General features: G+C 61.3%; 1 protein-coding gene across 1 annotated transcript in view; it reads right to left on the bottom strand.

The window, feature by feature from the left end:
* Positions 1–15,665: 15,665 nt before the first annotated feature.
* LRRK1 (leucine rich repeat kinase 1) overlaps positions 15,666–25,748 on the bottom strand; it is a 63,269-nt gene continuing 53,186 nt past the window's right edge. Inside the window, exons 26-34 of the mRNA XM_055143256.1 lie at positions 24,491–24,688; positions 22,010–22,287; positions 20,853–21,047; positions 20,597–20,748; positions 19,582–19,699; positions 19,049–19,165; positions 17,654–18,468; positions 17,400–17,501; positions 15,666–16,381 (exon numbers count right to left, since the gene is read on the bottom strand). Of these exons, the coding sequence (XP_054999231.1) occupies positions 16,204–16,381; positions 17,400–17,501; positions 17,654–18,468; positions 19,049–19,165; positions 19,582–19,699; positions 20,597–20,748; positions 20,853–21,047; positions 22,010–22,287; positions 24,491–24,688 (2,153 nt within the window). The 3' untranslated portion in view covers positions 15,666–16,203. The remainder of the gene's footprint in view (positions 16,382–17,399; positions 17,502–17,653; positions 18,469–19,048; positions 19,166–19,581; positions 19,700–20,596; positions 20,749–20,852; positions 21,048–22,009; positions 22,288–24,490; positions 24,689–25,748) is intronic.

The raw sequence follows: 25,748 nt of genomic DNA, 5'->3' as shown, positions 1-25,748 counted from the left end.
GCTTCAGAGTTGTTGCAGTTCTTGGTTGGGGCATTGCTGTGGCCGGCAGCAGCGCCGGGGAGGGGACGGGGTGCGTGAGGGCCGCTGCCGTGGTTTCCTGGAGCAGGCTCGTCCCGAGCCCCTCCCCTGCCAAGTCTGCCTGCTCTGGAAGAGCGGCTGTCTGACTCCCACCCTCGCGCCTGTTGGGATCTGCATTCTAACTTGGCTGTGTGCAGCCAGGCTTCCCGGGAGCGAATCAGAAAGCGTCTGGCGGTAGGGGAAACCGCATGTAAGCCAAGAACCAAGGCAGGATTAGGGCCAGGGAGTCAGCACTTGGACTGAGATGCAAGGCTGGGAGGGTCCCTGGCTCCTCCTGAGCCGTGCTTGGGAGCCGTCCATGCACTCCGACCATGCACTCCCCGCACCACCACCACCAGCTCTTGGAGGCCCGGTGGGGGGGCGCTGCTTGGAGGAGGAGGCAGAGTCTGTCCCATGACCAGTGCTCGCAGTCTAAGATGTTTCTCCTTTGAGTGGCTTTTTAATTTTTTCCTGTTTTATAGGGGCCGCACCCTGCGGTGCTCAGACTGACCGCACGAGATTTTGCTTTTCGCCGGGTGGCCCGTGAGATCCTGGGGGCCGAAGCTGGGCCGCACACCTGCCCGGCATAGCCCCTCCGGCGCTGGTCTCTGGGTGCTGTCCCCTCGAGGGAGGAGAAGAACTGGCGCCCTGGTAATGATCCATCCCCCTCAGCTCCCCATTACCTTCCCCCAGGGCAGGTCAGTGTCACCTGTCCCTGGCCACACCCCACACTGCCCGTCCCCCCTTCCCGAGTCCATCCCTCCTTTCCGTGACCACAAGTGTGCTCTTGTTGGTGCTCTGTCCTTCTGTGTCTTCCTACTCACGCTCGGCTCAGTTTCCTTGCAGGATCAGACCCTGAGGTGGCTCATACGGCCACACTGCCGAGTGTCACCTGTCCCCGGCCCTGCCAGAACCTCAGCCAGGGAGGAGATGGGAAAGGCTGAGCTCACATTGAAACCACACCACGGAGCACTGGGCACCGAGCACTGAGTCGGAAGTCCCTCCTCCAGAGCCACAGAAATGAGATGGGGGGGGTGGTCCTGGAGGGGAAATGACGTCTCTGTCCTGCTGCCCCGCCCTTAAGGTGCCTCCACACCACCAGGCATGGGTGTGAGGGGAATGGGGGCGTGGACACTGCCCACACCAGCACTGGTGGCACACTGGGGGCCATGGAGGTGGGAGAGGGCAACTTCCCCGTCATGCCCAGCCAACCAGGCTGGGTGGCTCCGTGCCTCACCGTGGCTGGGATCAGGGGCCCAGTGGTGCCGGGGGAGGATTGCTATTCAGCGATAGGACTCCCGAGTTGGGGTCCTGTGCACATCCCTGACCCCTGACCCCACTCCCGAGCCTGGAGGCATCTTTGTGTCCCAAGTTAGAGCATTGATGGTTAGTACTGACAACTGCTCGTGGACGGCCCCAGCGCTTTCCCCGGGTCTGGGGGCCGGGTGCCACACCAGGCAGGTCGTGTGATCCTTCGGGCTGCAGACTGTGCACACTGTGCCCGCTTTCTGGTGGTCCGAGCAGAAGAGAGTGGCATGGGGCTGGCGACCACCCCCCGGGCCTTTCCTGAGTGACAGCATGCAAGGAGCTTAGACCCCCTGAGCCCAGCGTGGGTGGGAGCGATGGCCCAGGTGGCCCATGCGGGACTCAGGGTCCTTGGGCACCCCAGGACCATGTGTTTGGGACCATAGAGGTAGGGCGGCAGGGAGGGCGCTTGCCTGGCACCCTGTAAGGTCCCCTGAGCCCCACCGGCAGTGATCCTTGCCCATGGCCAGGTGTGATCCCCCCACAAACAGACTTCCTTTTAGCCTGTGTGGTTTTGGTTTGGGGGCCCCTCCTGGCGCTGCTCAGGGACCGCTCTGACGGGGCTCAGGGGCCCTGTGGGGTGCCAGGGATGGACCCCCGGTCGGCCAAGAGTGAGGCCCACGCCCTGCCCGCCGTCCTACTGCCCTGGCCTTGTGTCTGGGCCCCGCAGGCCTCGACCCCGAGCTGCTCAGGCCGTTGTCCTCTGGGGCCCGGAGCGTCTCGGAGAGATGCTGCCGAGACATTGCAGCCCGGCTCTTCCTGCAGGCCTGAGTCACTCCAGACAGCGGGTGACTCAGGAGATGCAGACAGACAGGCAGACGGGGCCGGGGGACAGCGCCTTTGCCAGCCAGGGCGCAGGCCTTCCCCTGACCACGCAGGGCTGGGCGCAGGCCAGGTGTGGAAGTCCCCGGGCCGTCCGCCATGGGTGGCCAGAGTGAGTCCGCATTTCCGGCTGCAGTCTGCCGCCACCGAGTCACCTCTCGGCTCCTCGATGGTTTCCCGGGCTGCTCCAGCCCTGCCCCTCCTCCATCCGCTGGTTTCTGAGTGGTGGAAACTTAAGGCGTGAGGTCAGGCTCCACGCTCGGGACAGGCTCACTCTGGGCTCTGTGCTCGGGAGCCGCTCCCGACACTGCGGGTGGCAGCGTGCAGGGCAGGCCCCGTGCCGCTATCTCACTGGCTGGCGCTGGCTCGTGTCAGCCCACATAGGACCGTGACGTCACACCAGTAACTAGTGCCAGGGCTCGGCACCGCCTCCGAAAGAGGCCCGGTCACGGTCACCCCGCGGTCACCCTAACACCAGCCTGTCCCCTCCCCTGGCTTGGCTTTGGAGTGTGGGTCTGGTCTGCTTGGGGGCCGCCCCGGCGGTGTCTGGGCTGCAGGGATGGCCCCAGCCCCCTCGCCTGCCGTCTGTGCTCGCCCGCCATGCCCTCTGCCCTCCCGTCTCCCCGCCTGGAAATTTCCATTGTCCTGAACTCTTTCCAGACCAGGTTCTAGGGGTTCATGCTCCCGCAAATCCCACCTGGATTAAGTCCCCACAGGGCCCCTCTTTGCGCCCCCCCCATTCCGCCCCCGCTCGCCCCTCTTGTGCCCCACTGTCTCCCCACAAAGCTATGGGGCCCTGAAGCTGCTTCCTGCTCCTCCGGCCCAGACTTCTGAGCCCCCAGGCCCGTCTGGAAAAGATGCTTGTCCACGTGGCCCCGGGGTCTGTGTAGGTACCCCGCCTTTCCACTCCTTGGAACCCCGCCTCCACACACATCGTCTGACTCTGGGATCTGGACCCTGGAGGCCATTCTCATCCTACCCCAGACCCCTTCCTTCCACTTGCCTTCGTAGATTCTCTCCTGATGGTGCCCGGCTGCCCCCAGGCTCCCAGGTTGTGGGGTGCGGCTGCCCCTGGGCCAGGTTACTGCCAAAGCAAGAGGAAAGACTCCACCTTCGAAGAATGTGGGGTATAAGTACTGCCCTGATCCCACAGAGTCCAAAATCTAAATTGAACATTTTTGGGGGAGGGGGAGGGCCCCTCCAGTGATGCTCAGGGGACCGTGCAGTCGGGGGTCCAGCCTCGGGTCCCCACATGCAAAGCCTGTGTCCCGCCCTCAGCCCCTCCCAGGCCTCACTTAGAATTTCTTTTTCAATTCCTCCTTGAGTACTAAGGAGGAATTAACTGCTACTATCAAAATGAGCTACGAAGGCCTGACCTAAGATGTTAGCAGTCGCGAGGAAGCGCGTGTGATGTGCTGTCTGTCCTGTGTTCGTGAGCATGCGTGTAATGTGCTGTCTGTTCTGTGTTCTGTGAACACACGTGTGATGTGCTGTCTGTCCTGTATTCTGTGAGCACGTATGCGTGTGATGTGCTCTCTGGTGTTCCATGAGCATGCGTGTGATGTGCTCTCTGTCCTGTGTTCCATGAGCACACGTGTCATGTGCTCTCTGTCTGGTGTTCCATGAGCATACATGTGATGTGCTCTCTGTCCTGTGTTCCGTGAGCATGCATGTGATGTGCTGTCTGTCCTGTGTTCCGTGAGCATGCATGTGATGTGCTGTCTGTCCTGTGTTCCGTGAGCATGCATGTGATGTGCTCTCTGTCCTGTGTTCCATGAGCACACGTGTCATGTGCTCTCTGTCTGGGTGTTCCATGAGCATACATGTGATGTGCTCTCTGTCCTGTGTTCCGTGAGCATGCATGTGATGTGCTGTCTGTCCTGTGTTCCGTGAGCATGCATGTGATGTGCTGTCTGTCCTGTGTTCCGTGAGCATGCATGTGATGTGCTCTCTGTCCTGTGTTCCATGAGCACATGCGCAATGTGCTGTCTGTCCTGTGTTCTGTGAGCACGTGTCTGAGGTGCTCTGGTGTTCCATGAGCATGAGTGTGATGTGCTCTCAGTCTGGTGTTCCATGAGCATGCATGTGTGTGATGTGCTCTCTGTTCCATGAGCACGCGTATGATGTGCTCTCTGTCCTGTGTTCCATGAGCACATGTGCAATGTGCTGTCTGTCCTGTGTTCTGTAAGCACGTGTCTGAGGTGCTCTGGTGTTCTATGAGCATGCGTGTGATGTGCTCTCTGTCTGGTGTTCCATGAGCATGCATGTGATGTCTGTCCTGTGTTCCGTGAGCATGCGTGTGACGTGCTTTCCTGTGTTCCGTGAGCATGCGTGTGATGTGCTGTCTGTCCTGTGTTCCAATGGGGTGGGCTGCAGCGGGCTGGAGCGAAGCAGCTATGAGCAGCCCGCCATGGGGAGGAAACGTGTTGCAGGCCCAGGACGAGAGTTTATGAGAAGGCCCATTAGATGTGCGTCTGCGGGCTCATGGGCCGGTGTTCCTGTGACACAGACGGCCCGAGACGTTGTTCCGAGGCACAGACCATCAGGCTGCTGTCGGGGTTCAGGCAAGCACCCCACATCATCACCATGGAGTGCCCTGGGCTTGCACTGTGTGGTGTGTGTGTGTGGGGGGAAGTTCCACAGGGGCGGGCCCCACCAGGGAAACGCCATTCTGCAGCCCTGACTCCTGTGCGTCCGTGGCCCCAGTTAACAGGAAGGGTGGGAAGCTCAGTTGAGACAGCCTCAGTCTCAGGGGGCCCTGAGCTGGGAAAAGGCAGGTCCAGAATTCACACTCAGCATCTTTCTCCAGAGCCCGTGCCTGTGTGTGCGTGTGTGTGTGTTTGCATGTGTGCATGTGTTTGCATGTATATGTGTTTGCATACGTGCATGTGTGTGCATGTGTGTGCATGTATGCATACCTGTGTGTTTGCATGTATGTGTGCTTACATATGTGCATTGTGTGTTTGCATGTGTGTATGTGTGTATTTGCATGTTGCGTGCCTTTTTGTTGGTCAGGGAAATTGGAGGTTCTCTGTCCGTGGTCTACAGGATGAGTCCTACCAGGTCTATCCAGGGGAGTTGGGTTTTGTTTTTCTTTCTAATTTTGGGGCTACACCTGGAGGTGTTCAAGGGTTTCTGCCTGATCAGTGCTCAGGGGTCTCTCCTGGGGTGCTGGGCTGGAAGCCAGGGGTGTAGCCCACTCAACTGCCCTGCCCCTGCGTCTCCCATCTCCCCCATCCCGGGAGGTTATTTTCAGGTATGGCAGATGGCAGTCAGAATATTTTCTCTCCTTCCTTGGTTCATCTGGAGGCATAGAGGGGTCACCCCTGGGGCACCTGGGGGGACCTTGTGCGTGGGGTTGAGCTGGCGTCGGAGTCACGGCCCCAGCCCTGTGTCACCCCCTGGCGCTCCAGTTCTTTCACTTTAGCCATTAATTCTGCTTTTCTTTCTTGGGTTTTTTTTTTTCTTTCTTGTGTTTTTTATTAAAAGGAAACATCCAGGGCCAGAGCGAGTGTGCAGCAGGCAGGGCCCTCGTCTGCGCCCGGCTCCCCGGGGCACGGCCGTCCCGGCACTGAGCCTGGCCAGGTGAGCCCTGAGCACCGCCGGCTGCCGGCCCTCCTCATCCACGAAAGATCCCAGGACCTCCAGAGCTCAGCGGGGGCCATGGGGCTCCCTTGAGGGCCCAGGAGAGGATGTGCTGTGGCAGGGCCAGTCTCGGGGCTCAAGGAAGGAGAGCCATGTGTCATTTCCCATTTGAATTTAGTTGCTTTTTCTTTTTTTAAAAAAATTATTTTATTTTATTTTTATTATTTTTGCCTTTTGGGTCACACCCGGCGATGCACAGGGGTTACTCCTGGCTCTGCACTCAGGAATCACTCCTGGCGGTGCTCAGGGGACTATATGGGATGTTGGGAATCGAACCCGGGTTGGCCGCATGCAAGGCAAATGTCCTACCCGCTGTGCTATCACTCCAACCCCTAGTTTCTTTTTTAAAAAATTTAATTTATTTTTTATTTCTGGGCCACACCTGGCAGTGCTCAGGGCTTCCCCCGGCTCTGTACTCGGGGATCTCTCCCAGTGGGGCTCGGGGAACCCCTGGAGTTGCCGGGGATCTAATGCAGGTTGGCCGCGTGCGAGGCAAGTGCCCTCCCCACTGTCCTCGCTCTCTGGATCCCTATTTCCCCTTTTTAAAAGGCCGCAGGGGTCGGGGAGGTTGGGTTATGCCTGGTGGTGCCGGGGATTGGAACCAGGATCTGCTGCCAGGCCACTCCACGGCAGATGCCCTCCGGTTCCCTCCACCCCCCCCACCCCGTGCCAAATAACGAAGTTTTGTTTTATGTATTTTCGGGTTTAGGGCCATACCTGGCAGTGCTCAGGGCTTAGTCCTGGTTCTGTGCTCAGGGATCAGTCTTGGCGGGGCTCTAGGAGGTCTCTGAGGTGCCAGGGATCAAACCTGGGCCAGCCGTGTGCAAGGCCAGTACCCTGCCCACCTGCTCTCACTCCAAGCTGGCTTTTTGTATTTTTTAAGACTCAAAAGTATGGCATTCATGGGCTGCAGTGATAGCAAGTGAGTAGATGTTTGCCTTGCACGCAGCTGACCTGGGTTCGATTCCAGCATCCCGTATGGTCCCCTGAGCACCGCCAGTAGTAATTCCTGAGTGCAGAGCCAGGAGTAAGCCCTGCAGGAGTAACCCCTGTGCATCGCTAGGTGTGACCCAAGAAGAAAAAAAAATGGCATTGAGCAATAGGACAGCAGGGAGGGCATTTGCCTTGCGCATGGTCAACCCTGGTTCCATTCTCGGCATTCCATATGATCCCCTGAGCACTGCCAGGAGTAACCCCTGAACATGGCCAGGTGTGACCCAAAAAGGAAAAAAAATATATATATGTATATATATGTGTGTGTGACATTCAACACAGATGTAGTAAAACATCAGCCAGATGGTATCGGGGTGGTCTGGTTCCAGTTAGGGTGGGTGTTCTGGGTCAGACTCACCCATCTGTAGAGCGCCACGGTGAACTACAAATAAATAACAAGAACAGAAGCAGCAAAAGTGAAGTAGCCAAACACAGAACACAAAAAAAGGAAGTGCATTTTGGCAGTGGAACCTGACCAGAAATGAGACGATTCTGGAAGAAATTTTATCTTTGAAGGAAGGACAAAGAGACCGGAGCAACCGTCCAGCAGGTGAAGCACTGGCCTTGCATGTGGAAGACCTGGGTTTGATCCTTCGTACCACATATGGTCCCTGGGCCTTCCAGGAGGGATCCCTGGGCACAGAGCCTGGAGCAAGCCCTGAGTACCACCAAATGTGTCCCCCATACCCCACAAAGAAGCAGAGGGGCCGGAGAGATAGTCCAGTGGGTAGGGCGCTTGCCTTGCACACAGGTGACCCAATTTTAATTCCTGGCACCATACAAAGTCCCCTGAGCCCCGTCAGGGGTGATCCCTGAGCATAGGCGGGTGTGACCCAAGGCCCAAAACACACCAGCAGGGGCTGGAGTGATGGTATAGAGAGTATCGGGTTCGATCCCTGGCACCCCAATGTCCCCTGAGCTCAGAGCCAGGAGTCAGCGCTGAGTGGGGCTGTGACTCAGGCTTGCAGGCCCGTATTAAGGCCCTGCTGCTCCCACCCCAGAGGAGCCCCTTTGGGGGGCGCCCCCCGCCTGCTGCAGGGTGGGCCTGAGAGTGGACACCCTCCCCTGGCCTGGCCTGGCGCCCTGGGGCTGCAGGGTCCTGTGCTGGAGCGGGGAGCCAATATCCGAGCCCCGTGGCCCCCAGGGGGGCTCACGTTTCTGTCCTGGCTGCGATGCCGGGCTGGGGGGTCAGCCGGGACAGCAGAGATGCCTTTGTTTGTTCCTCTGGTCTCGGAGTTTGGATCCCGCCCCTGGCCAGGCCCCAGCGTCGCCGCTGGCTGGCTCCCGCCACAGCCAGAGCTGCTTTGGGTCCGCCGAGGCCTCTCGGACCCCCGCATCCAGGTGGTTCTTGGGGCCACGCTCAGCACTCGGCTGGAAATCCTGCCCCCCTCACCTTGCCTACCTGGTTTTGGTTTGGGGACACCCTCTGGCGGTGCTCAGGGCTGGCTCCTGGCCGGCCTTCACCCCACAGAGACCTTCCAGGGCCATCAGGGGGCCCCTTTGTCAGAGGCAAGCCCCCCCCCCCCCCCCCCCCCCCGGCATCTTTTCCCCCAGGAATCTCCTGGGATCCTGGGAGCTGCGCCAGGGGTGGAGGAAGTGCGCTGGGGACCAACAGCCGATTGAGGGCAGCCTGGGGGTCCCACAAGGAGGAGCTGGGCCCCGGGCCAAAGTGTCTGAGAACGGCGGATGGGAGACTGGCTGACCTGGCTTCCCGCCTCACGCCCCCAGCCCCCTCCACAGTCCTTCGCCAGGTCCCTCCACTGTGAGAAAGAATTACAGCTTCTCCTGGAGCTGCAGCCCAGAGCCTGAAAGGCGATGCTAGGGGCCAGCCCAGGGTCCGCGAGGGGCGCCTTCCCCGGAGCGGCATGCTAATGCAGTCCCCAGCCGGGTGCTCAGGGCCGACTCCTGGCTCTGTGCTCAGGGATCACTCCTGGCAGACATGGAGGCCCCCGTGGGGTGCTGGGGATCGAACCCAGGCCGGCTGCGTGCCAGGCAAGTGCTTTCCCTGAGATCTACCTCTCTGGCTTCTGTTTTGTGTCTTAAATCCCCGAGTGGGATCAGTCATCTTCCCAGGGAAAGAAAAAAGATGCCGTTGGCCTAAAGCAGTGTTTTTTTGACCTTTTTTTACACCTGGTTGGCACTGAAATTGCGGTAACATGTTTTTTTGCAGACCAGTGGGACATTCCTGCCACCGGCAGTGGCCTGGGAGAGAGGCCCGGGCAGGCACTCCCTTGCCCCGCAGGCAGTAGAAGCTTCTGTCCCCTGAGCTGAGACGCAGCCCTGAGAGCGCTACCCTGTGGGCCACCTCCCCGGCCCCTGGTCTTTGTCTCAGTCCTTCCCAGTTGCAGAAAAGTCCTTCTCCAGCGGGACCCCCCCACGGCCAGCTGCCTGTCCTGCCCTGCGGACAAGAACCCCAGTACGGGACTGAAGTCACTGCCAAGGCCAGCTTAGACATGCCTCTGCCTGGGGCTGGTGCGGCAGAAGAAACAAACCGGTTTCCGGAACGTGCCACCAGGCCGAGTGCCTCTCAGCGTTGCAGGCGCGGGGCCGTGTGGAAGCCAGGAGGCCGGGGGTAGGGTCGCCCGTGGGGCACTGCCTGGGCCCGGGGTGCACCCGGCAGGGCCTGGCCACACGCCTGTGAGACCTTTCCGTGTTCCCTCCTTCCAGATGAGACTGCTGTCTTGGTGACTGACTCCAGCACTGCGGGGCTCGCCCGGCCCCGAGCAAGGACACACCTTGGGGTGTCCACGAGGGCCCAGGCGCGGCGGTGCCTCTCGCTAGCCTGAGTGTGGGCTGAGCCGGCCCGAGGGAGACCAGCTGGGGGAGGGGGAGGGGGAGGGCCACACCTGCAGCGCCCTGGGAGCCGGGCTGCAGCGCAGCTTTCAGAATAAAGTGGGTTTATTTCTCAGAGGGTGGGGGCGGGGAGAGAGAGAGGTGGGAGGGGGAGAGGAAGTGGGAGAGAGGGGAGGGATGGAGAAAGAGGGGGAAGAGGAAGGGGGAGAGAGGGGGGAGGGGGAGATTAGCAAACTGGCCGCTGCTTTCCGTATTATTCATGCGACTCTGACCGCCTCTCCTCTGAGGCCCACAAAGGGGTCTTTGTTCTCAGAGTTCAACGTCAGCTCGTCCAGCGGACACGGCCGGCCTGACCGTTACGAGGAGCCCCCGGACTGGAAGTCTGGGATGCATCGGGGCTTGCGGGCGTAGAGTCGGTGCCCAGGGTGCCCGCAGGAGCAGTGAGCGGGGCACCCACATCTGCCGCTCATCTGGGCAGCTGTTTCCTGGGGGCCTCGCTGCTGGGCGTGGTGGGGCAGCCCTGTGAGAGCAGAGCTGGGCCCCAGCGCCCCCAAGAGCTCCTGGTTTATTTCCCCCCCCCAGGATGAGACCCGGATCTTCATACCTGCAAGGCAGGTGCCCGCCGCGGCCCCTCTCAGCTTTGGCTGTCCTGCCCTGTCCTGCCTGTCTGAAGCTTGCCGGGGTGGACGTCCGGATCAGAGCGTGGCGGGGGAGCGTGGGCCTGTCTGGTGGGGTGTGGGACCACGTGGTGTTGCAGGTCTATCTGGCCTGGGCTCAGTCTGAGCACAGACACTGACTCTGCCCTGTGTCTTTTTTGTTTGTTTTTGGGGGCCACACCCGGCAATGCTCAGGGCTTACTCCTGGTTCTGCGCTCAGGGGTCACTCCTGAGGCGCCCAGGGGACCATGTGGGGTGCCAGGATCTAGCGAACCAGCACAGGCCAGATGCAAGGCAACTGCCCTCCTGTTTGACTAGAGCTCTGCACCCCCTTTTTTAATTTGTGCTTCTGTTGGAGCCCCACCCAGAGGTGCTGGCTACTCGTGGCTCAGCACTCAGGGTCACTCCTGGTGGTGCGGGGGCGGGGGGGGGTGCGGGGGGAGGCCCTATGGCGGAGGAACCCAGACCGGATTCCCCAGGCCAAGCCGGCATTCCTGCCCATTGACCTCTATCTTGGGCCCCCAGGTCAGATTTTGTGTAAGAAAAAGGTTTTCTTGTTTTTGGGTTTTTTTTTTTTTTTTTTTTTTTTTTTTTTTTGCTTTTTGGGTCACACCCAGTGATACACAAGGGTTAACTCCTGGCTCTGCACTCAGGAATTACTCCTGGCGGTGCTCGGGGGACCATATGGGATGCTGAGTGAGAATCAAACCCGGGTTGGCCACGTGCAAGGCAAACGCCCTACCCGCTGTGCTATCACTGCAGCCCCCAAGAAAAAGGTTTTCCAACCTCAGTTGGCACATGGTGAACCTGAGGGGTGTGAAGGCACAGGGAGAACATGGGTCTCCTGAGGTCGGGTAAGGGTGTGAGGTGCAGGCCCGGGCGGGGCCCCGTGCCCTCTGGAGGGGACACTGGGGAGCTCTCTCTTCAGACCACCCCCACCCCGCGTCTACTGCCGGTGGGCCCGCCTGAATGCTGGCTGCATCCCTCCTGTCTGCCAGCCGCCGGTGTGTGTGTGTGTGTGTGTGTGTGTGTGTGTGTGTGTGTGTGTCAGAGCCCCCTTTCTCCATCTCCTAGGTATCTGCCCACCCATGTTGGCACACAGGATGCTGAGGGTGGAAACTAGGTGATGAGTGAGGGAGCACGGGTGAAGGGTCCGGCGCGGGGGTGGCGGGTGACACGGAAGGTTCTGGAAGGGCGCCCAGAGAGGCCGGTGTGCAGAGGTCAGCGGCAGATGGTGTGTGGGGACCAGCTGGCTTTGGGGAGTAACTGGAGTGCGGCGTAACTGGAGCCTTGGCCCCCTGTGTAGCGGGCCCCCGGCAGGCTGCAGTCACGGGTTCGACGAGGCCCGTGGGCAGCTGGCTCTCGTAGCTGTGCCGCCCTCCCCTGCACACTGGGGGTGGGGGGGAGCCCCGGTCAGCTGCCCCCAGCCCAGAGCGTCTCCTCGCTGCCCTGCCCTGGCCGTTTCCGTTCAGACTGCATTGCCTGGATCTCTGTTCCGGAGCCGCCTCCAGCGCATCCTGGGGGAACTCGGCAGCAGACACGACACGGGGACACATTCGGTCGGGCATGGAGCATGGCACAGCGGGCAGGGAGCCATCTGGCACGGGGCCGGCCTGGGTTCAGTCTCCACAGGGTCCCCCGAGCACTGCCGGGAGGGAGCCTGAGCACTGCCGGGTGAGGCCCCCACACAGAAACAGGATGCCCTCGGCCCTCTTGCGCACGGCCAACCCGGGTTCCAGCCTGGCACCCCACTGCCAGGAGTGATTCCTGAGCACAGAACCAGGAGGAAATCCTGAGTACACCACCCAACAGGATAAGGCCCTTGGGCACTAGGGTGCGGAGTCTCAAGTTACTTGGGGCCACGGCGTGTTGGTTTCGAAAGAGGAACTTTGAAAAGTGGAGGGGGGTGAAGGAAGGAAGTGGGTGGGGCAGTCGGTAGCGGGGACCCCTTGGCAGTCAGTTTCAGGAAACTGTAAAACCAAGGAATGTCTGCAGAGACCAGAATCGGATCTGCAAGGGAGCTGTCCCCGCTTGCTCCGGACGGGAAGGCCAGTCCCCTGGGAGCATTTCTGGCTGGACAGGGCCCCTCAGAGACTCAGAACTGAGAGACCGTCAGAGGGACAAGCCCTTTCCGTGGACAGTATCCTAGATGATGCCTTTGTATGGGCGGGACGGAGGGCGGGGGTGGAGGCTGGGTTTTGGGGCCACACCCAGAGATGCTCAGGGCTGACTCCTGGCTATGCACTCAGGGATCGCTCCTGGTGGGACTCAGGGGCCCCTGTGGGGTACGGGGAATCAAACCTGGGTCAGCTTTCTGCAAGGCAAGCACCCTCCCGCCGTGCCCTCCCTCAGCCCCGTCTCTCTGGCTCCTGTGTTTTTGTTATTTTGTGTTTGGCTTTTGGGCCATTCGTGGCTCTGTGCACCGGGATCAGTTTTGGGGTGCTGGAGGTGGAACTTTGCTGGGCGTCGTGCAGGAAAGGACACCAAGCAGCAGGGAGGGGGCAGCCCCACCCTAACGTGACCCCCCCTCCCGGGTCCCGTGTGCCCTGCACCCCCTCCTCCGGGTTAGCTTTTGTAGCCAGCGGCTAATCTCACAAGTAAACAGTTTCTCTGAGCTCCACCAGCTGCTTTAGCAAACGGACCCGCCCAGGAGGGGCCGTGGGAAAACCCATCCGCCTGCAGCTGTGGGCTGAGGGGCTCAGGTGGGGGTCAGACTGTGCGGCAGGCTGGACCCCTGCCGATGAGGCAGGAAGGCCTGGAACTGGCAGTTTGGACCCCACTGGTGTCACAGGCCTCCTGGCTGTGGCACCCCCCACTTCCTCCCGTTAAGTGGCCCTGTGCTCAGGAGCGCCCCCTGTTGGTGCTCATGGAGTCGTACGGGGTACCGGGGATTGTACCAGGGTCAGCTGCGTGCAAGACTTCCTCCTGAGTGATTGCTCAGGCCCACTCACCCACTCACTGACTCTTTTTTCAGTGTGTTAGTTTTGGTGCCCCACCTGGCAGTGGTCAGGGCTTACTCCTGACTCTGTGCCCAGGAATCTCCCCTCTGGGGCTCGGGGCCCCTGTGGGTTGCTGGGGATCAAACCCAGGTTGCTCACGTGCAAGGCAAGCACCCTATCCACTGTCCTGTCCTGCTGACATTCGTTTTTTAGGCCACACCTGGGTTTTCTCCTGGCTCAGAACTCGGGAATTTTACTCCCGGTGGTGGTCGTGGGGGAGCCAGATTGAACCCCGCCAGCTGCGTGCCAGGCAAAGGAAATGCCCTCCTTGCTGTGCTGTCGCTCCGGCCCCTGTCACTGATTTTCAAAAGAGGAAGAGGGGACTCCACCCCGAGTGCTCATCTCCCCTGCTGCCGGGTCGGACCCCCGGGGCTGGATTAGCCCTGGGCTTTGGCCTGATGTGGCAGCTAGGCCTCACAAAGGCCTCTGAGATGTCCGGCTTCCCCAACCGACAGCAGCCGCGCGCCCTTCTTCCTTGGCCCCATGCTGCTGATGGAGCGAAACCGGCACGCTTGCTTGCCAGGCAGGGGGTGTCTGGGGGGCAGGGGCATGGGTTTCCTTGGCAGGCGTCCACTCTGCCTGGGTCTGCCCCCGTCCTCAGCACCAGTCGCGTCCGGGAGCAGCATTTTAAAAAGCGGGTTTGGTTCCAGCTTTTAAGAAATTCAAACGGAACAGCAGCCCCCCGCCCCCGCGCGGTAATGACCCGCCGCCTTTCCCAGGCTGGGGGGGGGGCGGACCCTGGCCGTGCCCGGTCGCCCCTGGTGAGGCCACAGTCGAGGCTGTGTGTGCGCGGGGAGGGGCTTGGTTTCTCGACTGCGCGGCGGGGGCGGGGAAGGTCAGGGGCAGCATTCCTGGAGGCCAGCCCGCCCCCTCTGTCCTGGCTGGCACTGCAGCAGGGGCCATGGAGCACGCATGTGTGGGTCCCCGCGCCCCTCGCTGGGAATTAATCAGCCTCGCGCGGGCCGGTGGAGGCCGCTGCTGTCTCGGAGCACTGTCTGCCCTGGGCCACTCCGAGTCAGATGCACGCTGGGAGGGGGTGCGGCTGCAGTGACCCCGCCCCCTCGGGCCGCCCAGCGCCGGCCACTGGAAGCTCCTGTGGGCCTGGGGGATGCCCACCTGGGATACCTGGGAGCCACGGGGCCCAGGTGCCTCCGAGGCCCTGCCCACCCCCACACCCGGGGGGCCAGGGGCTCTCCTCAGCAGGTCCAGCTGTCCTGTCCTGTCTGTATTTACATCCGTCCCACGCGGCCCCAGGGCTCCGGTACACGCAGGCAGCCCCGCTGGGCTGGAGGGCCGGGCGGCCTCTGGCGGTGGGCGCGGGAACTGCCGCTGGGGGCCGCCCCTTCCGAGGGTTCGAAGGCCCTTCACGGAGGGGGCCACGGTGGGGCGTGCTGTGCTTTCTGGGGTGCCCAGCAGCTTCCTCTGGCCTCAGCAAAGGTGCTGTGCCTAAGGGGCACAGCCGCAGGAGAGCACAGGATGCACAGGCTGCCGGGCACCCAGGGGTCACTGGGCAGATGTGGGCAAGGAGAGAGGGGCCTCGGGCACCAGGGGAAGGAACACGTGACTGCCGTGGGCGGAGGCTCAGGCCCCCGCATAACGCTCAGAGACCAAAGCTGCTGTGCTCCGGTGGGCCAAGAGTTGGTTATCTGCAGATCCAGGGCCCCCAGGCCACCTGCATCTTTGATCTTTACCACTGGATTGTACCAGATTGTACTGGAAGTCAAGCCCGATCTCCCTTTGCCACTCCTGTCTGGGCTGTGCGGCCTTGGATGGTCCCTCTCGGTCACCGCTTGGGCTCTGTGTGTGTGTGTGTGTGTGTGTGTGTGATGGTCCCTCTCGGTCACCGCTTGGACTGTGTATGTGTGTGTGTGATGGTCCCTCTCGGTCACTGCTTGGGCTGTGTGTGTGTGTGTGTGTGTGTGTGTGTGTGTGTGTGTGTGTGATGGTCCCTCTTGGTCACTGCTTGGGCTGTGCGTGTGTGTGTGTGTGTGTGTGATGGTCCCTCTTGGTCACTGCTTGGGCTGTGTGTGTGTGTGTGTGTGATGGTCCCTCTCGGTCACCGCTTGGGCTGTGTGTGTGTGTGTGTGAGGCCCTCCATCTCCTGCTGCCCCACCCAGGGGCCCCGTTTTTATTACTGTTTTGGTTTTAGGGCCACACCCAGAGGTGCTCAGGGATCACTCCCAGCAGGGCTTGAGGGTAGTGGGTTCGCCGTGCGCAGGGTGAGCGCCCTCCCCAGTTCACACGTGCAGGTGTGCCGCCCAGGTGGGCACCAGCGTGTCCGGACAGACGGACAGAGTCTGTTAGCTGTTGCCCCACCCCACCCCACCCCCTCGCCACGTGAGCTCACAGGCGTGGGGGAGCGTCCCTTGTCAGGGTGACCAGCAAGAGGACGAGCTGCAAACGAACAAGCTGGGTCTGCGCCCACATTTACTGTCTCGGAGCCGTCAACACGGGCCCCGGCTCCAGCTCCCCGCAAGCCGAGTCTCCCTTTCCCCCTTACCCAGGAAAGGATGTGACACGGGGGCAGGGCGCCTGCGCCCAGCCCTTTTGTGCCCCCTGGGCCGCGTTTCTCCTCCTGGGAGTCTCGGACACAGACTCTGGAGCAGAGACATCGGATCTCTGCGGGGCCGCTAGTGTGATTCCCCCCAAACCCAGAGAGGGACCCCCTCCCCATTCCTGTCCCGGGGAGCGAAGGGCAGAGGGGGTCAGGCCTGGCCCCGCTTTGCCGGGACATCCGTGCTCAGGGCTGGTCTGTGGTGTCCAGGGATGCTGGGGCTTGAACCTGGGCCTCTCGGGCACAGCCCAGGGTGCCATCCCTCACCCTCCCTCAGTTTTCAAATGGGCAGTGGGTGGGGGGGATCCTGGGCATCCACCCTGAGAACCCCAAACCTCACGCAGGGGCTAAGCAGCGAGTAGGTCTGGGGTCCCGGAAGTCACCTCCTCCTTCGGGGACACGCCTCCAGCCGGCCCAGCTCCTCATAGGAGCTGTAGAAAATAGCAAAGTCCCGGCTGCCCCAGCCTCTCCAGACGGCCAGGATCCACTCAGAGCTCTCGTCCTGGAAGCCGCACACCACCGTGTCCTTGGCCACGACGGCCGCGTCCACCAGCGCCCTGCAGAGGGAGGGTTGAGGGGACACCTGTCCTTCGGGGCGGACAGCACCAGGCCTGATCTCCTCCTGGGAAGGGCCACCAGGGCCTCGGGACTGCGTGTCTGGTGTCTATGCCCCAAACACTCTGGACCCGCTAGTGGCCCTGGGCTAAGTGGACACTTTGCAGCTCACAGGTTTCTCTGCAGACTTTCACACCAGGTTCCTTTCTGGGGTTTGTTTCCTTCTGGGATCACCCCTGGTGGTGCTCTGGGATTACCCTAGCGGGGCGTGGGGGGCAGGCACACAGGCTGGGGAATGAGCCCAGGTCAGCTGTGTGCAAGGCCGAGTGCTCTGCCCGCTTCAGCCCCATGCACCTGGTTTTTAAGACCCGCACAATTAAGAAATAAACTCTGTGGGCTGGAGCGATAGCATAGCGGGTAGGGCGTTTGCCTTGCATGCGGCCGACCCGGGTTCGATCCCCAGCATCCCATATGGTCCCCTGAGCACCACCAGGAGTAACCCCAGTGCATCGCCGGGTGTGACCCAAAAAGCAAAAAAAAAAAGAAAAAGAAAGAAAAAGAAAAAGAAATAAACTCTGTGGCAGCTATGCAGTGATGGGTGGCAGACAGACTGAGGTCAGTAAGCCCCAAACGTCTCTCATTTTGGGGGGAAGGCTGGGGTGCTTTAGCCTGATCCCCGCACGGTCACGCTCCCCCACCACTCCCCCACCCCCAGGGCCCTGTCTGGGCCCTGCAGCCTGGCATGGAGGCCATGCAGGCACCCTGAGGTGGGCAGCTCCGGGCTCTGCAGCCCTGCCTGTCTCCCCAGCCGCAGGTGCACCCACAATCTCAGCCTGGGCCCGGCAGTGAATCCCAGCTGCGTCTCTAGGATCACTTGTATGGCTGGGCCTGGGGTGGGGGTCCCGCCTGGTGTGGCAGGAGGTCATCCCAGAGCTGGTCCTATCCCGTCCCCACTTCCACCACAGCTGCGCTGGGTCCTTGAGAGCCCGGGAGACCCCACGGGTGTCCCCACAGTCTTACCCACACGAGGTCAGCTCCCGAGCTTTCAGGACTGCAATGACTCGGCCCCGCTGGCCCCCTGCCTCCTTCTCCAGGCTGATGACGAGAATGTCACCCCCACGCCTAGGAAACGGGTGTGTGAGAGCCAGGACCTGTGCAAGCATGGCTGGCCGTGTCCCCGCCCCCCCCCCAGACAGGCCCTGCGGGAAGCAACAGGGCAGCAGGCCAGAGCACACACGCAGGCACACACAGGAAGGGGTCAGCGGGCAGCTGACCTGGGCACCCAGATGAGGTCCTTCACGGGCAGGACCCGGGCGGCCTGCAGATGCTGGCTGACCGCCTCCCCGTCCACTGGCAGCAGATCGTGTTCAGGTCGGTCCGAGCCGCCCACGGGCTCCTGAAGCCCCTCTGGGAGGCCCCCGCTGGCCAGGCTGCAGGGGGAGCTGGGGGTGCAGCGGGGAGGGGACGAGGCACAAGATGACATGGAGCAGTAGTCGGTGAGCGAGTCCTGGTGGCAGAGGATCTGCGTGCCGCGCTCCTCGCTGTACAGGATGCTCACGCCCGCCATGCGCTCCCCCTCCGGCCCCTGCGGCCTGGCGGCTGGGCTGCAGGGCTGCTCAGGGCCACCCGGGGGGCGCACGGGGAACGTGTCCCTGAGCGGGCTGGGGTCCCCGCAGAAGTAGCGGGCGCACAGCTGGTAGCTGGTGGCGTGGTACATGACCAGGCAGTTGGTCCTGTCGTCCAGGCACCAGACCACCTCCTCTCCACGGCACTCGGAGCTGCAGGCCAGCGCCACGACGGCCGAGGGCGCGGTGAAGGGCTCCAGCCGCTGGCGGATGTCCAGGGCAGCGCAGTCCACCACCAGCAGGCCGGGCCCATTGCTGTACCACACCTCAGTGCCGCTGTTGACCACCTCCATGGCCGTCACCGGGTAGGGGTTCTGCCGCGGGTCGTCGTCGGCGATGCCAAACTTGGCCCGGTTGGCGGTGTGCGAGCACAGGTAGGAGCAGTTGTCCTGGGGGGCGCCGCGGGCCACGGGGAACACGGCCACGAGCCCGTCCGCCAGGCCCGCCAGCACCAGGTAGGAATTCTGCGGGGGGGCAGGTGGGGCGTCTGAGCCGGTGGCTCCCGACAGCATTGGGACAGTATCCCGACAGACACAGCCACCGGAGGGTCCCGCCCGCGTCCCCGTCACCGGGTTCTTGCACACCCCAGAGTCCCACCTCTCCAAGGCTGGCCATGCCAGGCTGTGGGGGTCCACCAGGGTGTAGCCCCAATTATCCTCTTCTCCGAATCCCCTCTCTGCTCTCCGCCGTGGGCGAGAATCAGCCCCCCAGTGCCCTCATCCGCTTTTTTTTTTTGGGGGGGGCATCCCATCTGGAAGCGCACAGGGGTTTCTCCTGGCTTTGCACTCCGGAATTCTGGCAGTGCTCGGGGGACCAGATGGGATGCTGGGACTGGAACCTGGGTTGGCCGCGCACAAGGCAAACGCCCTATCTGCTGTGCTATCGCTCCAGCTCCAAAGTTTTTGTTTTTGGACCACATCCGGCGATGCTCAGGGCTGACTCCCGGGGCTCTGCACTCAGGAATCACTCCTGGCAGTGCTCAGGGATCGAACCCGGGTCTGCCACGTGCATGGTCAGCGCCTGTACAGTCTTTGTTCCCCTCACCTTTTTGATCACGGGCACTGCCAGGAAGCAGGTGACAATGGCCGGGGTGTCCAGAGCGCGCTGGGGCGTGTTCAGAGGACACATGCCCTTCAGGCTATAGATGTAGATTTTCTGGTCCTGCAGAGCAGAGTGAGTGGTGGGTGCTGCCCACGGCTTCCTACAGGGGGCGCCGTAAGCGCCCAGAAGTCAGAGCCGGCAGGTGCTCGCCTGCTTTCTGGCCGGGTTCTTCCTAGAATCCTTGAGAATGAATCGCCCCAACCCAGAGGAAACCGGCAGTGGGGTCTGGGGCAGCCTTTCTGCATTCTGGGATTTTCTTTCATTTTTTGTTTAGGGGAGGCACACTCTGTGGTGCTCAGGGCTCAGTCCTAGCTCTGCACTCAGGGTTTGCTCTTGGTGGGGCTCGGGGGACCCTGTGGGGTGCCGGGGTTTGGAATCGGTGCTTCTGCGTCTCTCTGACCCCTCTGGTCCCGTCCACCCCCCGTACTTTTGCTCCCACCATCTGCCCACCCCCGGGAGGCCCTGGCGGCGCCCACCTCCGTGGCCGTCCACAGCGAGGCCTGGACCTTGAGCTGGCAGCTCAGCTTCATGCCCGCACAGCTCATGCGCTGCACCTCCAGGGTCCCCTTCTCCGTGTTTGCCACCGTGTAGTTCCTGCGACAGCCACGGCGGGAGGTGAGTTCGAGGGGGCGGTGGGCGAGGGAGGGTTGGGGGGCCCGCCCCCTTCATGAGGGTGCCCCAGGGATAGCCTTGGGGGGTCTCTGGATGCCACAGTCGGAGTCAGTTCCTCTTTAAGTTTGTTTTAGGGATCACTCCTGGCGAGCTCAGGGGACCAAAACCAGGTCAGCCATGAGCAAGGCCAACTCCCCGCTGTCCGATTCGTCTGGCCCTCGGCCTCCTTACTGTTTTCAGTCCTGCTCTGGACTGACCCTCCGGCAGGCACTGGCATCTCACCCCCACGTGCTCTCCCCTCCCCTCTTTCGCCTCTCCTCATGGGTTTGTGCTGCAGAACATCGGAGCCCAGCATCCCTGCCTGGGGGTGGTACGTGCCCTGCAGCCCTGAAACAGTGCTCGGGCCATGTGAGGGCTGGGGGCCTGGCTTCGTGTATGCTAGGCCCCAGGCCACCCTCCAAGCTTGCCCAGGCAGACCCCTCATGGGGCCAGGAGGTGATCTGGGGCATCCCATGGCAGGAGACGGAAGCTCAGCCCCTCTCCCTCCCTGCCCCCGCCCCGTGGCGTGGCAGGTGCACAGGGAAGGGACCCGTGAGCCATAGGCTCCTGGAATACGATGCTGGCATCCACGTGACGGAGCTGTGGGCCCCGAGTGCAGAGCTAGGAGTAATCCCTGGGCATGGCCTCCAAAATAAAAAATGTATCTAAAGTAAAACCCAAAGATGTGCCTTTTGGACAGAGGGGTGAGCCGTGGATGGGACTGGGTGAGTGACCCCCTCTCCCCAGCGTGCACCCCACATCAACCTCTGAGTGAGCTCCCTGCTGTCCCGCTGACCCCTCCCATCGTGGCCACCCCTCTCAGACCCAGAGGGCGGTCACCTGGACTCTTCCTTGCCATCCCAGAAGACCACCATGTACTCCTGGCTTGGGGAGCAGAAGAAGGCGGTCTGCCTGCCGCAGGGCAGCTGGTACATGAACGTGGCGAAGGTGGGATCCTTCATCTGGCTGACCACTGACAGGGCCAGCGGGCGCTGCGGGAGAGGGGACAGGGCTGGGTGCGGTGGCCGGGCCACACCGGCCAGGCACCGAGGGATCAGAAGGCACGCGGCCTCGGAGCCAGACGGAAGCCGGGTACCTTCTTGGGCTTGGTGTCCCAGCACTCGGTCATGAGCGCCTGCAGCCGCTGGCTCTGCACCTCCTCGGGCCGCCCCAGCGCCGGCCGGATGCCCTTGGCCAGCTTCTTGGCGATCTGAAGCTGATGGTGGCCCAGCGCGGGCCGCTGACCTGACAACAGCTCGTAGAGGACCATCCCGTAGGAGAACATGTCCACCTGGAGGGGGACAGCGAGTCAGGGGACAGTGCATCTGCCCAGCAGGGACACTGCCTGCCTCATATCCATCGCCCTCCTCCCCACCCTCCCTCTGCTCATCCCATCACCATCCAAATTTCCTCCTCATGCATCCACCCACCCACCGCTCCCGTCTGCTCATCCACCCATCTGCCCCCTCTCCCACAACCATCTGGCTTCTAATAACCCATTCACCCACCCATCGTCCACCCATTTACCCACCCACCCATCCACCCTACCACACGCCCTTCCATCCACCAGTAACCCACCCATCCCACTGCATATTATTTTTCTATCCTCCACCCATCCAATAACCCACCCACATCCCACCCAGCAGCCCAGCTAGCCCATCATCCCTCATCCATCCATCCCATCCATCCATCCATCCATCCATCCATCCATCCGTGTATTATCTCTCTGTCCTCCTGTCCACCCATCCGCTAATCCATCATCTGTCCTTCCCTCTGTCCCTCCGTCCCTGAAACATTTCTGAGCCTCCATGCCTTTTTTTTTTTTTTGCTTTTTGGGTCACACCTGGCAATGCACAGGGGTTACTCCTGGCTTTGCACTCAGGAATTACCCCTGGTCATGCTCAGGGGACCATATGGGATGCTGGGATTCGAACCTGGGTCGGCTGCGTGCAAGGCAAACGCCCTACCCGCTGTGCTATCTCTCCAGCCCTCTCTGGGCCTTTTTGAGGGGGCTGGGGGGTTACCAAGAAGTGGTCTGGGGCCCAGGGCACCCTCAACTAGCCAGGGCCATGGGTCACTCCTGCCCCTCTACATGGCAGCGCTGGGACCCACGTCCAGACCCGTTTCTCCCATGCAGTCTGTCCTGAGTCCAGATGGGCAGCTCAGATGAAGCGACCCTGGGCACTGCCCACAGGTGCCCTTCCAGTTTCCACCAAGGCCCCTGGCAGAGCTGGGAGAAGGTGGGGGTGGCACCTTCTCATCATAGACGATTCGAGGGCGGATCTCGGGGGCCTGGTACCCGGGCGTGCCCTCCACGCCGAGTGCGCCCTCGTGGAAGGACTGTCTGGAGATGCCGTAGTCCGATAGCTTGATGTTCACCAGCTCGGCCACGTCCAGAGACCACACCAGGATGTTGTCAGACTTCAGGTCACAGAAAATGATGTTTTTTTTGTGCAGGTAGGCCAAGCCGGAGACGATCTGGTAGGCGATTTTGTGGGTGAGCATGTGCCCCAGTGGCATGAAGGAAGAATCTGGGCAAAAAAAAAAAAAATTCAAACAAAAAAACACAAATCCGGTGTCCAAGGTGATTGACCATTCTCTTCCTTCATTTTCTTTTTTTAAGCTTTCTGTTTTGTTTTGGGGCCACACCCCGCTGTATCCAGAGGCTATCCAGGCTCTGTGCTCAGGGATTACTCTTGGCAAGACTCAGAGGTGCTGGGGGACCAAAGCGGGGAGGGGCCTGTGCAAGACAAACGCCTTCCCTGCTGTCCTACTACTCCAGCCAATAACATGTAAATTTAAAAAAAAAATTGTTGTTTTGGGCTACACCTGGCGATGTTCATGCGTACCCCTGGCTCTGCATTCAGGAATCACTCCCAGCAGGCTTGGGGGAGCACATGGGGAGCCCGGGATCAAACTTGGGTCAGCTGCGTGCACGGCAAATGTCCTACCTAGTGTCCTATCACTCCGGTCCTGTTTTCTTTTCTTTTGCCTTTTTGAATTTGGCCTACACGCAGCCCTAGGGACAACTCTTGGCTCTGTTCTTGGGGAGACAGCCCACGTGGTGCCAGGGGTGGAACCCAAGCTTCCTGCATGAGTTATCGTTCCTCCCTCTGTCTTCCTGACTCTCATCCTCTCCCCAAAATACTTTATATTCTACAAACACATCCTCGGCACTCCCAGCATTCTCCTTGCTGGATGCCAGAGGCAGTTAGGGAAAGTCTTTATCTGAGCTATTATCCAGCCTAGGAATGCTTAGCATGATAATTCCACTCCTTGGGGGGTCCTGGCTGGAGGGCAGAGGATGGGTGTCTAAAAGAGGAAGATTCAGAGTCCCTGGAGGCTTGTCACAGACTACAGCTACCTGGACAGGGGATGAGCTGCAAGGTATAAGCAAGGAAGATTACATTTAGAGAAAAATACTGAAGCCAGAGGGCTAAGGCCTTGCTTTTCGTGGTTTAATCCCTAACACCCACCACACAGGGTTCCCCAAGCACCATCAGGAGTGAACCCTGAGCACAGAATCTGGAGTAAGCCCTGAATACTCCTGGGTGTGGCCCTAAATTATATATATATGTACATATACATATACATGTATATGTACATATATATATCTGTGTGTGAAGCAAGAAAGATAGGTGAGGTGCAAGCTTTGCATGTGACCAATACTAGTTAAATCTCTGACATCACATGGTCCCCCGAGCATCCTGGGTGCATCTCTGGAAGCTACAGCGCCCTACTGGATGCCTCAGATAACCCCCAGCACCACAGCATGGCATGTTCTGGCCCATGCTGTGAGCCAAGGGTCTGGGTGATCAGGGAGAGGCCCCAGGGTCTCCTGAGCACTGTTTGGGAGAATCAACCTCCTCCAAAAATACAACTGCTTCCCTGGAGGGAGAAAGGATTGCTTTTTGTCTTTTTCCTTTTTGGGTCACACCTGGTGATGATGCTCAGGGCTTACTCCTGGCTCTGAATGCAGGAATCACTCCTGGCGGTGCTTGGGAGACCATCTGGGATGCTGGGGATTGAACCCGGGTCAGCCGCATACAAAGCAAGCTCCCCGCTATACTACAGCCCCGAGAAAGAACTGCTTTTGATATCACTTCTTTTTTTTTCTTTTCGGGTCACACCGGCGATGCACAGGGGTTACTCCTGGCTCTGCACTCAGGAATTATCCCTGGCGGTGCTCAGGGGATCATATGGGATGCTGGGAATCGAACCCGGGTTGGCCGCGTGCAAGGAAAACGCCCTACCCGCTGTGCTTTTGCTCCAGCCCTGATACCGCTTCTTGGCGTTGGAGAGCCAGCTCAACAGGCTCAGCATACAGGAGGCCTGAGCTCCACCGCGGACTGCATGGTCCCGGAGCTTCTCCAGGATGCTCGAACTAAAAGCCTTTCTTTCCGTTTTTCTATTGGCGGGGAGGGGGGCCTTCCAAGCAGTGGCAGTGTCCAGAGGCGGCAGACACCTGCTCTGCCCACTAGTCCTTGCCCCACCCACCAGCCTTGGCCCCTGTCCCCTGGCCAGGCCTGCCCCGCCCACCGGTCCTGGCCCCGCCCACTGATCTCAGGCCTAGCCCTGCCTGGTCCTGGTCTCTGGCCCCGCCCACTCGTCCCAGCCTGCCCCGCCCACTCAGAGGCTCTGGCCCCGCCCCGCCCCGCAGTCCTGGCTGGTCAAGCTCTCTGGTCCCGTCCAGCCCCGGTGTCCCCTCGCCCCGGCAGGCGCCGGCAGTCCTACCCTTGGCGTTCTCGGCCAGCACGGTGTTGAGGCTGCCGAGCGGCGCGAGCTCCAGGGCGAAGCCGAGCGGGTGGATGCTGATGCCGATGAGCGCCACGATGCAGGGGTGCTGCAGAGCGTGCAGCGTGCTGGCCTCCTGCCGGAACTCGGAGAAGTTCTTCATGGCGTCGGCCGCGCGCAGGTGCCGCAGCACGGTGTCTGCGGGACACGGGCCGGCTCAGCGCCCGGCGTGCGGGGGCACCGGGATCCGGCCGTCCCTGCCGCGGGGCCCGCACGGCGCGGCCGGCCCCGCACCCCTGCCTGCCGGACCCTTCTCCCTGAGCGGCGCTGGGACTGGAACTCGGAGCCTCCGCCTGACTGTCTGGGGTCACGGAGACATCTCCGGTGCCAACCAGGCTTTCACTTCAAGGTCGGCGAGAAGGTGGGGCTCAAGAGGGTGGCCTGGAATTGGGCCCCAAACCTCAATGTGCCTCCAGGATTGGGGCTGCCGCACCCCACAGGTCTGCTAAGCACATCCCCAGCACCCTGGCCAGGTCACTCCAATATTCCCCTGGCTCCCCACCCCCTTCCTATCTGATTGCAGGGTCTGGGCCAGAACCAGCACATCTGGGTGTAACAGAGCACATGGGCCAGAACCAGGAACCCCCCCCCCCCCAACGGCTGTTTATTCCAGTTGGCCAGCTTCCGGGCGGCAGTGATCACCCTCTCACCTTGCCCTCTCAGGCGGGAGACGGCCTGGATGCAGGTGGGGGCAGTTCCAGGTCCCTGTGGAGAAGGGCCTGGAGGGTCTCTCAGATGCTTCAAAAGCATTGGGGTGGGGGTGTTGACAGGACAGCGGGGAGGGTGCTGGTCTTGCACGCAGGTGACCTGGGGCTCAATCCCCAGCATCTCATGTGGTCCCCAGAGCCTTGCCAGAAGTGAGTCCTGAGCATCGCCAGGTGTGGCCCCAAACAAAGAAACTTCTGGTGCTGGGGCAGAGAGAGCCCCAGAGGCAGGGTATGCAGCTGGCTGGGCATCTGGGGTCCCCCAGCCCATTGGGAGAGTCTCTGGATTGAGGTGGGGGTGCACCCAGACATGAGACGCCCCTTCTGCCTGGGGTGGGAGTGAGGGCACCCCAGGCTGCTCCCACCCATTCACCTGCATTCCCCCTTTCCTAAGCGGGCCCTTAGGAAAGGTGAGGGCGCCCCAGCCTGAGCCCCAAGAGGGTGGCTGTCATTTGCCCTCGTGGGCACAGAGGCAGTCAGAAGCTCCCAGGGCC

The sequence above is a fragment of the Sorex araneus genome, chromosome 6 (genome assembly GCF_027595985.1).
Source record: "Sorex araneus isolate mSorAra2 chromosome 6, mSorAra2.pri, whole genome shotgun sequence".
Lineage (NCBI taxonomy): Eukaryota > Metazoa > Chordata > Mammalia > Eulipotyphla > Soricidae > Sorex > Sorex araneus.
Note: the sequence above shows the minus strand (reverse complement) of the source record. Positions and strands in the feature narration are given on the sequence as shown.